A 15493-nucleotide genomic window follows, 5' to 3' on the forward strand; every position below is an offset into this window, starting at 1 on the left:
ATACCAAACACGCAGCAGGACTATAAAATCACTGGCTCGTTCTCCTGTACATCCTCCAGTGTAGTGTACATGATCCTGTGTACAAGGTGCATCAATAAAGGAATCTACATTGGAGAAACAATACAAAAACTACAAACCAGGATGAATCTTCACAGACATACAATAAAACAGGAGGTGGATACACCCGTGGGAAAACATTTCTCTAGACCTGATCACAGTTTGGCAGATTTAAAGGTACTCATTCTGAAGGGTCATTTTAAAAACAACAGAGAAAGAAAAATTTGGGAATTCAAGATGATGATAAAATTCCAGTCATTGACACAAGGCCTCAATCTAACACCAGGATTTATGAGCCACTACATGGACACACGTCACGTCCCCCATCAGACTGACTCCAGATGCCTTAACTCCTAAGTCATCACCCCTATAACCTCAGTTTTATTGCCCCAGCTTATCTTAATGATATATCACTTCATGTACTAATTGTCTTTGTGTAACATCTAAATGTTGTGCTTTTTTCTAAGTCATTCATTTGTAAACAGCCTGAAGAAGGGGCCTCTGTGCTCTGAAAGCTTGCATATAGAACTTTTATGGTTAGCCAATAAAGGTATCATACCTATTATACTTTTGTCTTTTTTGACACAAAAGTATTTAACATTTCATATTGTCTCTGGCTAACACAGTACTACACTATTTTTTACTGTACTTCGTAAAATAAATGTAAGAATTATATAGCTGCAGCAGAACTTACTCACAGCAATGCCTGTGCCTGTCTAACTAACACACTAACACACACTGACTCCTATCTCTCTATGAAATAATTGTAAATTTAACTATCTATTCTTTTCTCATCACTATGAAACACTCACTGACACTGATCCACTATTTATCAGTATTCTGTGTTTTACTATCTCTTACTCTCTGCCTGACGTCCTGCCTTTCCTATCTCTATCCCCAGCCACAAAGCACTAGCATTTCCTGGTTGGGCTGTTTATAGTGACTGTGACTCATATAACTGTCATCCACTAAGACAACAATGACTCACACCTATACCCGGTGGAGGATCCCCATAGGTCGGTTATGGGGCCCAATCACCACATCTTTTAGTTTTGTCATGTGTTTTTTTCTCGAGAATCGCGTCAAAAATCACGACAATACTGTAGGCTCCTGGAATCAATTGTATCCGCATCCAAAGTATACAATTGACATCACTGGCAAGGCAAGGGAACCGTCGGTTCCCTTGCCCGCCATTCTGCCTTTTTTTTATGCAGGCTGCGCAATGACGTCAGCGAGATGACTTCATTGTGCTGCTTGCGCCGTTCCGCTGGATGCGGCTTGGTCAGAAGAGACCAGGTCTACATCATCGGAGAAGAGGACAGCACTGGAACGGGGACAGGTAAGTGTGCCACTAACTATGGGGGGTGGCGCATTTACAGGGAGGCTGTGTGGCGCTTTCTACAAGGGGGTGGTGCTGTCTACAGGGGGGGTGTGCCACTATCTACCAGGGGTCTGCGTGGCGCTATCTATAGGGGGGGGGGTGTTACAATTTACAGGGGGGGTTATGTGTGATGTTATCTACAGGGGTGTGTGTGACGCTATCTACAGGGAGGGGGTGGCGCTATCTACAGGGGTGCTGTGTGTGATGCTATCTACAGAAGGGCCTGTGTTTTATGCTAGCTATAGGGGGGCTGTATAGGATGCTATCTACATGGGGGTGTTGCTATCTACAGGGGGGCTGTGTGGTGCTATCTACAGGGGTGTGTGTGTGTGTGTGTGTGTGTGTGTGATGCTATCTATAGGGGGACTTTGTGTTATGCTATCTACAGGGGGGCTTTTTGTGGCACTATCTACATGGGCTGTGTGTGGTGCTATCTATAGGGGGTGTGTGTGATGCTATCTACATGGGCTGTGTGTGGCGCTATCTACAGGGGGCTGTGTGTGGCACTATCTACAGGAGGCTGTGTGTGGAGCTATCTACAGGGGGCACTCTGTGTGGTGCTTTACTTTACAGTGTTTGACATAATTATGTTCAAGGGCACAGTGTTTTGCACTATTTCATTCAGGGGCGCAGTGTATGGTGCTGTTATATTTAGGGGCACAGTGTGTGGCAGCATGAGAATTTTATCTTCGTTTATAGGTGTGGAAATGTTGGAAAAGTGAGGAGCCGAAGACATCTGAGTTGCAAATTCTGCAGAAATGGGTCATGGCCAAGAGAAGTCGTCATGAAGTCTGGATCGGATGGAGAAGAAATGAGGAAAAAGAACTACTAGAATCTGTCACCTCTCCTGACATGTCTATTATAGTAATTCCTTGTATTTCACAAAAAGTCTTTGTGCAGTCCAGGACTGATAGACAAATGGGTGTTTCCATTACCCTTGTCAGGAGGATCTGTCCCTGCACAGTGTGATACTGTTAGCCATGGTTGGAGACTGTCAGTATGTAGGTACACAGCCCTTTGACAAGGGGAATTGTAACACCCATTTGTCAATGCTTTCACAAAAAGTTAGTGTTAACAATAGTTACGGCAGGGCAGCAGTGGAGAAGGGGGGCCCAAGAATGGAAGGACTGCCTGCACGACATATTGGAAAGCCCACCGGGCCGCCGCCCAAGACATTGTGATTCTTCTCTGTCTTTTTGTCTTCTTCTGACTTGTAAAATGGCGGCCGCTATTTTGAGTGATTCATGAAAGATGAGAAATTTCGTCAAGGTGGCATGTCAGAAAGTGCTTGATGTCTGAGAAGGAACTTCCTGCAAAAGTGATCTGTGACAGACTACTAATGCATGAAGAAATAAGCAGTGAATATGTGACACTTCTAATTATGATCTTTTTTTATTTGTTCACTTGGTTGTGGTGTTGTTTGGTGGTCTTTATTGCTTGTAATGCCAGGCCTGTGAGGGGTTCATGACCGTGAGTCAAGGAGGCATGTAAAAAAGTGGTTAATGCCGGAGAAGGAACTTCCTGCAAAAGTGACCTGTGACAGACTACTCGTGCATGAAGAGATAAGAGTAAAGGCCGTGTCGCAGACCGCCGCTGTCCCTCACCTGCCTCATCTCCAGAGGGCACGCGCGCGCTCATCCCCGACCTTAAAGGGCCAGCACGCACACATACAAAAACTTACCTAATTATCCCCAGTTCACCCTGGACTATAAAAAGGGCTCTGCCCTTCCACTCCTTGCCTGAGTGTTGTTGTTATCTACCCACGTTCGTATTGCAAATATCCCTTAGTTGTATCCTGCTCCCAGTGTTCCCGTATCCTGATTCCCGTTTCCTGAGCCTAAACCGATTGTTAGAGTCATGTGTGCCTCATCTGCCACGTCTGGTATCATCTGCCACGTTTGGTGCCATCTGCCACATCAAGCATCATCTGTGCCACGAACCATCTGTGCCAAAGCGTCTGCTACAACTTGCGTCCGTCTGGACTCTTACAGGTACTCTTGTGCTAAAGACTTTTGCAAAGACTGTTGTTTGGCCAGCTGCCACTTCACTATGGCGGAGTGGCCTAGTGGGTCCACACACCCCAGTAATAAGCAGTGCCTATGTGACACCACTAATCTCTGTATAATTGTAAGGTTCTGATATCAGCATGTGATGTTAATACATATTATTTACAGACATGTTAATGGCATATTTGCATTAACGTGTATTATATACTTATTACTATAGTTGAGCGAATTTCCAAATCAGCCATCCATTTCGATTCAGTTGGAATAAATTATCCGCGAATCGAAAGTGCCCCAATTTATATCCAAGGGTATAAATGTAGGAGAAACCATTCTTTGTAAAAGACTTTCATGATTTTTATACAGGTCCTTTTAATTTTATTTACTTCTACCAGAGGAACTATCACCTATATAAATGAAAACCTTCACAAATATAATGAAAACATGACATGGATGAAACAGTATGCTCTGAAAACATGTATATGATATACTAGGAATGGAAGCATTCAGCAATCTGCTTACTTAATATATCCAGTGAGTTTGGGTCCACATGGTACTGATCATATATGTAGGTCCCTGTGCGGTTAGACTTGGATTGCAGAACACGAGTGATTGCTGCCTTGACTGAGTTCACAGTAATATCTTTGCTATAAGAATTAGGCACATCGAGGTTGACCCAAAAGAAAACTTTCAAGCTGCCCTCCCTAAAGAAAGCATAAAAGGGAAATTTAAGGCATCGGCCAACACAAACGATACATATATAATAACAACATTTAGACCATCTGGAACCTAAAGAAGCCCATAGTACAGAAGTCAAGAAAGAATTAATCTCTACAAAAAAACACTAAGGAAGGCACAAAATGGTTCCCATTGGGGATGTTAATGTTATTGTTTCAGAGCTGAAAACGTATGTGCAAGTGGACCCTATAACATCGGTCAAGTGAGACTCCATGATTTGCACTTACTTATGCAACATTTTAAGTAGCATTAATGAACAATCAAAAATCCAAAACAATGATAATAATATTAGTATTACAGACCCGGACCTCCTGAAATTTATCAGAACCAGAGTTAGAGCACCATAGAAACACCATAAAACTTCAACAACAAACCTGCCTTATGTCTGTTTGAAAGTGGCCATAGTTGACATTTTGTTGAAGCAAAATACAAAAAGTTGAGTGCAGTCTGGTCTGCAGAAATTATTTTACATAGTGGAGATATTTTATTACTATACTTCATTGATCCCCAAAAAGCCATCCAAATCTTACCCAAAAGCATAGACTGTGCTAGAGTTGTGATATGTAGCCAGTTCTGAAGCCAATACAAGAGCAGTAACCTAAAGATACAAAAAGCAATTTTTAAGAGAAAAAGGCAAGAGAAATATTAAAGAAAAGACATTGGAACTTAAAATCTCCCAAATTTCTCTAATTTTATATGTAACTCATTTACAACCAGAAAAAAAATAATGTTCAGTACAATAACTAAAATAGTAAGGAAAAGTGTCCGGGACTGCATGGGTGATCTGGACATTGCTTATTTAAAGGGTAATTAAGCGTTTAAAAAACTTCTGATATGTCATAGTGACATGTCAGAAGTTATGATCGGAGGGGGTCTGAGATCCCTACTGATTGCTAAAATGAAGTGGCAGGAGCCAGGGGCGTAACTAAAGGGTCATGGGCCCTGGTAAAAGAAATCGGCTTGGGCCCCCCTACCCCTCCCCAACACCACCAGACCCCTGCACATGCCTATGCCCAGCTGCCTTGCCCGACAGAACCAATGAATGCCCCCACAGTATAATGTCCCCCATAGCTGCCCCCACAGTATAATGTCCCCCCATAGCTGCCCCCACACAGTATAATGTCCCCCCATAGCTGCCCCCATGCAGTATAATGCCCCCCATAGATGCCCCCACAGTATAATGCCCCTATAGCTGCCCCCACAGTATATTGCCACCCATAGCTGCCACATACAGTATAATGCCTCCATACAGTATAATGCCCCCCATAGCTGCCCCATACACTGTTATGCCCCATAAAGTATAATGCCCCCATAGTTGCCCCATACAGTATAATGCCCTCATACAGTATAATGCCCCATACAGCATAATTCCCATCATAGCTGCCCCATACAGTATAATACCCCCATAGCTGCCCCATACAGTATAATTCCCCCATACAGTATAATGTCCTCCATAGCTGCCACATACAGTATAATGCCTCCATACAGTATAATGCCCTCCTTAGCTGCCACATACAGTATAATGCCCCCCCATAGCTGCCCCATACAGTATAATGCCCCCTATACAGTATAATGTCCTCCATAGCTGCCCCATACAGTATAATGCCCCCCTACAGTATAATGCCCCCTCAACAGCTACCATATGTGCCCCCTCCCATACCCAGTAAAATGCCCCCATATGTATTTACCTAATAGAAAAATAATAACATAATTACTTACCTATCCCCATTCCCACGACGGGTAGAGGAGATCCTTTTCCTCCTCTGCACTGAGCTGTGAGTGACTCGGCGCAGACAGGCGCGATGACATCACTACTTCGCGCCTGCCGAGATGCTCGAAGCACAGTGAATGCTGGAGCAAGGCTCCTGCATTGAACCCATCTAAATGTGCATCCTGCGGACGCAGATTCAGTTGAAAGCAGGACCAGCATGGTCAGCACTGTGTGGCAACAAGGGCCCTGAAAGCCCCCAGGCTTAGGGGCCCGGTTGCGGTTGTGACCGTTGCGACCCCTATAGCTACGCCACTGGCAGGAGCGCTTGGGTGAATGCTGAGCCACTTTGTTTCTGATCAGCTTGTACACGAACTGCCCAGAATCTAAGCAGCTCAGTGCTCACACGAGTGCTTCTGCTGCTTCGTTTTAGCAATAGCTGCGGGTCTCAGTGCTCAGACACCCACCGGTCAAAACTTCTGACATGTCACTATGAAGCGACAAGCCTTCTTTACTGTGAGAACAGTAAATCTATGGAATAGTCTACTGCAGGAGCTGGTCACAGTAGCTACAGTAGATGGCTTTAAAAAAGGCTTAGATCATTTCCTAGAACGAAAAAATATTAGCTCCTATGTCAATGTTTAGAAATTTTTCCCATCCCTTGGTTGAACTTGATGGACATGAGTCTTTGTTCAACTGTACTAACTATGTAACTATGTCAGAATTTTTTTGAAAGTTTAGTTACCCTGTAAGAGGCAGGATTGTTTCTTAAAGAGTTAACAAGACAGACATTATTGATTGGCTACTGGGTTTTGGGGTACTGTATTTGGGACCACATATTCGAATATCCAGCATCCCACCCTTACCTTGGTAAGTTACTATTGCACTATAATCCCTTTTTAAAATAAATAAATATAAAAATAAAATAAATGATATGAGATAAGAGAATGTAGAGTATAATAAATAAACAAAGCACAAATAATAGTTACATTCTAATAAATAATAATTGTTACTAGTGTGTATACGTTGTACATTTGTGTTTCTATATAGTTCAGATTTATGGTTCTGGTTAAGGTTCTGGGTTATCTTGGACCACTTAGTATAAAAGTGCAGGAGCCCCCCCCCCCCCACTCCTGGCAGCATTGTTTAGAAGGCTAGAATGAATTTTTGGGGTTGAGAAGGAATCCACAACCTCTTTCACATTTAGGTTAACTCCAGCGACCCGACTTCCCTTTACCTCTATAGCTCGGCTGTTGTCGAAATCTACGAAACTGAGGAGTCTTCTTGGGTTTTTCCTCTGGAAACCCTTCTCTTTTCTCTGTTGTGTTGTCCAACATGTTATCCAGGAGGGGCCCAAACATCAAGAAGGGAATAGAACAAAGCTTGTTTTTTGATTTAGTGTCCTCTGTCCACATTTTAAGCTACAACGCTCTTCTAGCGGCGTTAGAAAAAGCACCATTCCTGGCGGAAAATCTGACTGATTCAGATGATGCGTCTGCCAAAAAGCCAGTTGAGTAAAGGGAGAGATTCTAGTATACCTTCTTTGGAAGATTTCATCATCAAGTGATTTTCGGGTTGATTTAACCAGATAAACATCGATCTTGTGACTCACGTAGCAGCAATGTTAGTAGAGATTAAGGCGGATGATGATTCCTAGGTCCTTTTTAGCAGTCCGTCTGCTTTACGGTCCATAGGATCCTTTAATGGAGAGGAATCTTCAATGAGGACTGCTGTCTTCTTAGCCACTCATAGCCTGACATCAATTCCGGTGATGCGGCTGCCTCATTCTGAAGGGCGTCCGCATCAGACGTTACTTCCGGTATGACGTAGTCGCCTCTCTCCAATCAGAGGGGAAGTCCTGCCATTTGGTCTTCCCCAAAATGGCCACACACGTCAACGACATGACACCGGAATTCCCGCTATGTGGCCATCGGATCCCTCGAAGCCCTGTACTGCTATGGGCTCTAGCTTAGACCCCACCACTCCAGGTTAGCATCTGGGGTTTGGGAAGCTCTCCCATGAGGAGTATTGGCTATGGCAAATTTTTAGGGGAAGGAGAAGTTTTAGCTCCCCGATTTCGCCCCTTGCCTCCTTGTATATTCCAAGGTGGCGGAATTTTCTCTTTGTACCTGCTCTTTTATATGGGTGAAAAAATAAAGGAAGAAAGCTTCAAAGAGCTCCTTAGCAAGATGGGTAAAACTTACCATGCAGTACGCCTACAGCTCTCAAGGACTCTGTCGTCCCCCGGCATAAAAGCTCACTCAACAAGATCAGTTTCTTCATCTTTGGCAGAAAGAAAAGAAGCCTCCATGGACCAAATCTGCAGAGCTGCCACATGGTCAAACTACCATAACTTTTGCAGACATTACAGATTAGATGTGCTGTCTAATACGGATCTAAGTTCTGGATGCAAAGCCCTCTAATTCTTAGTCCCTCCGTGGGCATTATAATTTGGTACTGCTCCTGTGGTGCTGTCATGAGGGACGTCCTGGAAAGTACGATCTAGACCTACAAGTAATTATTTTTCCAGGAGTCGATAGTGACAGCACTCTTATTTATATTTCTGATTTGTGCAGTTAACATGTCAGTTATAATCCCTAAAAACAAAATAGGGTTGCATCCACCCTGGTGTAGTAATTGAAAAACACTGGCAAGTGGGTGGTGGGAGGGGCCTTTTAACCTCTCTCCTTTCCTGTTCCTATACAGGTTAAGAGGGCAACCTCCTGTGGTGCTGTCATGAGGGATGGCCTGGAAAAGTAGTTGGGGGACGATCAGTAGCTTTAGGGATATCCCAATTTTTTTTTATTTTTTTTAAAGAGTAGTAGATCCTTGGTACTACTGTCCAGCGAATGTGGTATGGTAGGAAAATCAAACCGTAAGTGAATTTAAACCTGTATGGGATAAACATATATCTATCCCAAGATAAAAATAAAATACAATAAGGACAGACTAGATGGACCATGTGGTGTTTTTCTGCTATCAATCTACAGTTTCTATGACTTATTAGCAGAAGTAGCTTAAAGTGTAACTAAACATTTAAAAATACTTTTAAGATGTCATAGTGTCGTTTTAGCGATCGGTGGAGGATTCGGTGCTCGGGCCCCCGTCGATCAAATGTTCTGACATGTCACTAAGATATGTCTGAAGTTTTTAAAAGTTTTGTTATCCTTTAAGAGTTTATTGTATTCATGAGCATGATGCTGCCACCACCTCCACCCACCATTCTAAGTGATGATAGCCTTTGTATTAGCATGTACCCGCTCAGTCCTAGTAGAGTGGGGGCAAGTGGGGACAGCACCGTCCTCCTGTATGTGGTCGACTAAAATATATCTGCTTATAAGTCCACTCAATGGTTTACAAAATAGCTGCATATTTTACTGTAATATTTAACCCCTTAGACTAGTGGAGTGTATCTATAGTATCAGTTTATCTATATAGATAAGATGATCCTCCTTGATTTTCAAAAGAATCATCTATAGCCAAATGTTCTGCCCAAATAAATACAATGCAATGACAAATTACCTAGTTACATAGTTTGTACGGTTGAAAAAAGACACATGTCCATCAAGTTCAACCACGGGATGGGAAAGGGAAGGAAATTAGTAGATATTGTAATGGAGTTGTAGAAGGGCTCACTGAGAAGGATTTGCTGTGATGCTGCTGCTAAGTCAATTACGTTCTGGAGGGGTGCAGAGTCTTCTACTTTTTTCAAAACCGTAAAATAAAATGTATGCCAAAGCATAGGGGCTAGAGGTATGCCAAACACTCTTTTGGAATATGTCTGGTCCATTGCAACCTATGGATACGTTTAACGTATACCCCGGGAGCATTTCCAGTAATGTGCGCTGAACATACACACCAAATATGGTGGGAGCAGAGTCCGGATTATAAAAAAAATACATTACAGAGGACACAGGACAGATAAAATCATACCAGTTTATCCAGGTGAGCGGCTTCCCTTTTAAATATATTGCTCTCAGGGTTGGTGAGGTCTCGGGTGAGTTCTTGGCTCACAATGCGCAGATTGCAGGCAAATATTTTATTAGTCTTCAGTTCCGGTTTGAAATCCACTTCTGTGATGCAGTAAGAAAGACAAATTTATACATGATAAAATACATTTTTGACAATGAGAATCACACATTGACAGTATATATAGTCACAATAAGTAAGTTAGGAAGCTTTAGTCTAGTTATGTGCCAACAGACCATGATGTAGTTTTTTTGTGTCACGATTTTCACAAAATCTCAGCACGTGACTGCACAAGTTTGCGATACCATTGCCTCTTTTGTGCTGAAATTTTGGCAAACCCCCCCCCCCCCCAAAAAAAAAACAAGACTCAAAACCACCTTAACCATCTAAGGTGAGATAGCTCTTCCTTTGAATCATTATGGTCTGTTATTGCAGATCAAATGATCACTACACACTATTTTGTTATTGCTGATGTTGACCAACATACAATGTATTGTCAGCCAAATGCATCTAATTATTTTACAGAGGCAAGGTATAAGGAAGGGTTTTCAGAGAAATGAAATATTGAGTACAAGTTTGGTCACCCATGTATGGGAATCACATAGCAGAACTGACAAGGGTTCATCAGTTGCCTACCCTATTAATGAGGGGATTATGGGTATTTTCTTTGGAGATTACTATGTATGGCCACTCTACTGAAGAGAGACATGGAGACAGTACTATCTGTGCCTAAATAATTCACATGGGGGATAGGGAGGCAATAGTATTTATGCATGTATAAGTTACATGGAGAGAATGGAAGGCAGTAGTATTAATGAATATATTTATATGGAGAGAATGGGAGGCAATAATATCTTCTCCTACATCATGTACATGGAAAGATAGTGGTGAGGCAGTACTATATGTGCCTACATAATTAGCATGGAGAGACTGCCTGTATCAGTCACTTTGCTGCCTCATGGGCTGTTAGGCTATGTGCACACGCTAGCTACCTTTTACGTCTGAAAAGACAGACTGTTTTCAGGAGAAAACAGCTGCGTCGTTTCAGACGTAAAAGCTCCTCCTCGCATTATGCGAGGCGTCTTTGACGCTCGTAAATCTTGAGCTGCTCTTCATTCACTTCAATGAAGAACGGCTCAAATTACGTTGCAAAGAAGTGTCCTGCACTTCTTTGCCGAGGCAGTCATTTTATGCGTCGTCGTTTGACAGCTGTCAACGACGACGCGTAAATGACAGGTCGTCTGCACAGTATGTCGGCAAACCCATTCAAATGAATGGGCAGATGTTTGCCGACGTATTGTAGCCGTATTTTCAGACGTAAAACGAGGAATAATACGCCTCATTTACGTCTGAAAATAGGTCGTGTGAACCCAGCCTTACTTCCTTGGGTATTGCATGTTCTTAAGGCTTCGTTCACATCTGTGTTGTGGTTCCATTCATGGGTTCCGTCAGACCCTTCCGTCAGGGGAACCTATCAACGGAAAGCATAGCTTTGTCTACGTTCCCGTTTCTTTAGCGGAAACAATAGCGCAGTGGACTACCATCGAAACCTTACGGAACGGATACAAACGGAAACCATTAGCAACAAAAGAATTACCATTGAAATCAATGGTAATGCAAACGGAAAGCTAGGGTTTCCATTCATGGGTTCCCCTGACGGAAAGGTCTTACGAAACCCATGATCAGAACCGCGACACAGATGTGAACGAAGCCTAAGAAAAAGGTACAAAACAAGGTACCTCTGTAAAGTGTTGATTATAATATTGAGAAAAAAATGCAAAAGGTTTCTCTTGTCTTTAACTCTTTAACTCATAAATTGGCACTGACAGATGGAGATGTAGAATAATGGAATTTAAAATAAGGACATTGTAATATAATAAATGAGTGTTTTTTTCTGTAGATTGTAATTTAGATGACAGATATAACTACCTAAAAGGAACCATGTCATTCCAGCTGCAGCAATTACAATCACAATCATCCAGAGCGGAGCAAATCTCAGCCAGTCCCGAGATCTCCATAGAGTATTCTGAGACTCCACAAGAGACTCTGAATCCTGGCAAAGAAACAAAACTGAATAAGATACAAAAAATAATTTAACCTAAAAAATACTTTACCTATGTAGCTGACCTGAATTTGTAATTTAAACTCTGAGCTGTATCTTTTCTCAACCTATATACAAGGCAAAACTATTATCATAAAGGACCTCTTAACCCCTTCCCTCTTTGGCCACTTTTGACCTTCCTGACAGAGCCTCATTTTTCAAATCTGACATGTTTCACTTTATGCGGTAATAACTTCGGAATGCTTTTACCTATCCAAGCGATTCTGAGATTTTTTTCTCGTGACACATTGGACTTTATTTTACTGGCAAAATTTGTTCGATACATTCAGTTTTTAACTGTGAAAAACACCAACATTTTGCGAAAAATTGCAAAAATTTGCATTCTTCTAAATTTAAATGTATCTGCTTGTAAGACAGGCAATTATACCACACAAAATAGTTGCTAATTAACATCCCCCATATGTCAACTTTAGATTGACATAGTTTTTTGGACATCCTTTTATTTTTCTAGGACGTTACAAGGCTTAGAACTTTAGCTACAATTTCTCACATTTTCAAGAAAATTTCAAAAGGCTATATTTTCAGGGGCCAGTTCAGTTGTGAAGTGGCTTTGAGGGCCTTATATATTAGAAACCCCCAATAAGTCACCCTATTTTAAAAACGGAACCCCTCAAAGTATTCAAAACAGCATTTAGAAAGTTTCTTAACCCTTTGGACATTTCACAGGAATTAAAGCAAAGTAGAGGTGAAATTTACAAAATTATTTTTTTTTGCAGAAATTCATTTTTATCCATTATTTTTGTAACACAGAAGGTTTTACAAGAGAAATACAACTCAATATTTATTACACAGGCTCTGAAGTTCTTACAAATATTCCACATGTGGCCCTAGTCTGGTAATAGACTGAAGCACCGGCCTCAGAAACAAAGGAGCACCTAGTGAATTTTGAGGCCTCCTTTTTATGAGAATATATTTTAGGCACCATGTCACGTTTGAAGAGGTCTTGTGATGCCGAAACAGTGGAAACCCCCCCACAAGTGACCCCATTATGGAAATTACAGCCCTTGAGGAAATTATCTAGGAGTATAGTGAGCATTTTGAACCCACATGTTTTTTGTAGAAATTATTGGAATTAAGCCGTGAAAATTAAAATCTAAATTTTTTTCCAATAAAATGTAGGTTTAACAATTTTTTTTTTTCATTCCCACAAGGACTAAAGGAGAAAAAGCACCACAACATTTGTAAAGCAATTTCTCTAGAGTAAAACAGTACCCCATATGTGGTCATAAACGGCTGTTTGGACACACGGCAGCGTTTAGAAGGGAAAGAGCGCCATTTGGCTTTTGGAGCTCAAATTTAGCATAAATAGTTTGTGGAGGCCATGTCGCATTTGCAAACCCCCACAGTTGACCCCATTTTGAAAACTACACCCCTTGAGGAAATTATCTAGGGGTATAGTGAGCATTTTGACCCCACAGGTATTTTGCAGAAATTATTGGAAATAGGCAGAGAAAATGAAAATCAACATTTTTTCAAAGAAAATGTAGGTTTAGCTAATTTTTTCTAATTTCCACAAGCACTAAAGGAGAAAAATCACTGCAGCATTTGTAAATCAATTTCTCCCAATTTCACCCAAGTAAAACAATACCCCACATGTGGTCATAAATGGCTGTTTGGACACACGGCAGGGCTTAGAAGGGAAAGAGCACCATTTGTCTTTTGGAGATCACATTTAGCAGGAATGGTTTGCGGAGGCTATGTCGCATTTGCAAAGCCCCTGAGGGACCAAAACCATGAAAACGCCCAAAAAGTGACTCCATGTGCACTCCTTGAGGAATTCATCTAGGGGTGTAGTGAGCAATTTGACCCCACGTGTCTTTCATAGATTTTATTAGGATTGGGCAGTGATAATGGGATTTTTTGCGTAGATATGCCAATATGTGGTGTCCAGCGTATGCCACCATAACAAGGCAGCTCTCTAATTATTATGCTGTGTTTCTCGGTCTTAGAAACACCCTACATGTGGCCCTAATTTTTTGCCTGGACATTCGACCCGGCTCAGGAGTGAAAGAGTACAATGCGAAATTGAGACCTAATTTGGCGATTTACAAAGTATTGGTTCACAATTGCAGAGGCTCTCATGTGAAATAATAATAGAAACCCCTGAGAAGTGACCCCATTTTGGAAACTAAACCCCTCAAGGCATTTATTAAGGGTGTAGTGAGCATCTTCACCCCACAGGTCTTTTCCATAAATGATTGCGCTGCAGATGGTGCAAAGTAAAAATTCAAATTTTTCACTAGATATGCCATTTCAGTGGCAAATATATCGTGCCCAGCTTATGCCACTGCAGACACAAATCCCAAAAATTGTTAAAAGGGTTCTCCCGGGTATGGTGATGCTATATACGTGGAAGTAAACAGCTGTTTGGGCACGCTTTAGGGTTCAGGAGGGTGCACTATTTGGCTTTTGGAGCATGGATTTGCTTGATAGTAGTTTTTTTGGAGTTTTATTGGTATTTTAGTTTATAATGTGGGGGCATATGTAAGCTGGTTAGAGTACATCAGAGGCATAGTCAGGTGGTATAATAATGGAGTAAAATAATCCATAGATGGGTGGTATGCTGTGAAGCAATCCTTTCTGCACAGGCCGGTGTCGTTTCTTATCCCCCTTTTGGTCCACACTTCGCACCTTTGCAGTTTGGGGAATTTTGCTGGGAAAGTATTGCCATGGTATAATAAGGGCGCCGTCGCTTACAGCAGATATGTTTGGGTCCTACCCTTCCTGGTTCTCAAATTTTAGGGCCTTGATAAATTGCCTTTTGAAACAGAGACGTTCCCCTCGGGGGCTGCACAACTGTATATTTTTCTTTCCTGACTTATTGGAGCCATAACTAATTTATTTTTTCATGGACGTAGTGGTATGAGGGCTGTTTTTTTGCGGGACGCGCTGTAGTTATTATTGGTACCATTTTGGGATACATGCGACTTTTTGATCACTTTTTATCCTATTTTTTGGGGGGCAAGTTGACCAAAAAACAGCAATTCTGGCATAGTTTTTTACGATGTTTTATTTTACGCCGTTCACCATGCGTTTTAAATGACATGCTAACTATTCTGTGGGTCAGTCCGATTCAGGCGATACCAAATTTATAGCACTTTTTCATGTTTTACAACTTTCTGCACAATAAAATTACTTTTGTAAAAAGAATTTATTTTTTCTGTCGCCAAGTTTCGAGAACCATAACGTTTAAATTTTTTCACTGACGGAGCTGTATGAGGGCTTGTTTTTTGCGAGACGAGCTATAGATTTTATAGGTACCCTTTTTGGACACATGTGACTTTTTGATCACTTTTTATTCCAATTTTTGTTGCGCAAAGTGACCAAAAAAAACGAAATTCTAGCATTGCTTTTTACGGGTTTTTTTTTTACGCCGTTCACCGCGTAGAATAAATAACATAATATTTTTATAACTCAGGCCATTAGGGATGCGTCGGTACCAAATATGTATGGTTTATTTTATTTTTTTTTAATAATAAATGACTTGATAAGGGAAAAAGGGCGATTGTGTTTTA

The 15493-nt window shown here is 41.5% G+C and overlaps 1 protein-coding gene across 2 annotated transcripts in view; it reads right to left on the reverse strand.

Moving 5' to 3' along the window:
* The window catches only part of TMPRSS6 (transmembrane serine protease 6), an 83741-nt gene that overhangs the window by 56656 nt on the left and 11592 nt on the right, over positions 1-15493 (reverse strand). For both annotated transcript variants that reach the window (XM_075833769.1, XM_075833768.1), the window contains exons 2-5: positions 11786-11909; positions 9821-9960; positions 4710-4777; positions 3964-4145 (exon numbers count right to left, since the gene is read on the reverse strand). In XM_075833769.1, coding sequence (XP_075689884.1) covers positions 3964-4145; positions 4710-4777; positions 9821-9960; positions 11786-11909 — 514 coding nt within the window. The remainder of the gene's footprint in view (positions 1-3963; positions 4146-4709; positions 4778-9820; positions 9961-11785; positions 11910-15493) is intronic.

The sequence above is a fragment of the Rhinoderma darwinii genome, chromosome 7, assembly GCF_050947455.1.
Source record: "Rhinoderma darwinii isolate aRhiDar2 chromosome 7, aRhiDar2.hap1, whole genome shotgun sequence".
NCBI lineage: Eukaryota > Metazoa > Chordata > Amphibia > Anura > Rhinodermatidae > Rhinoderma > Rhinoderma darwinii.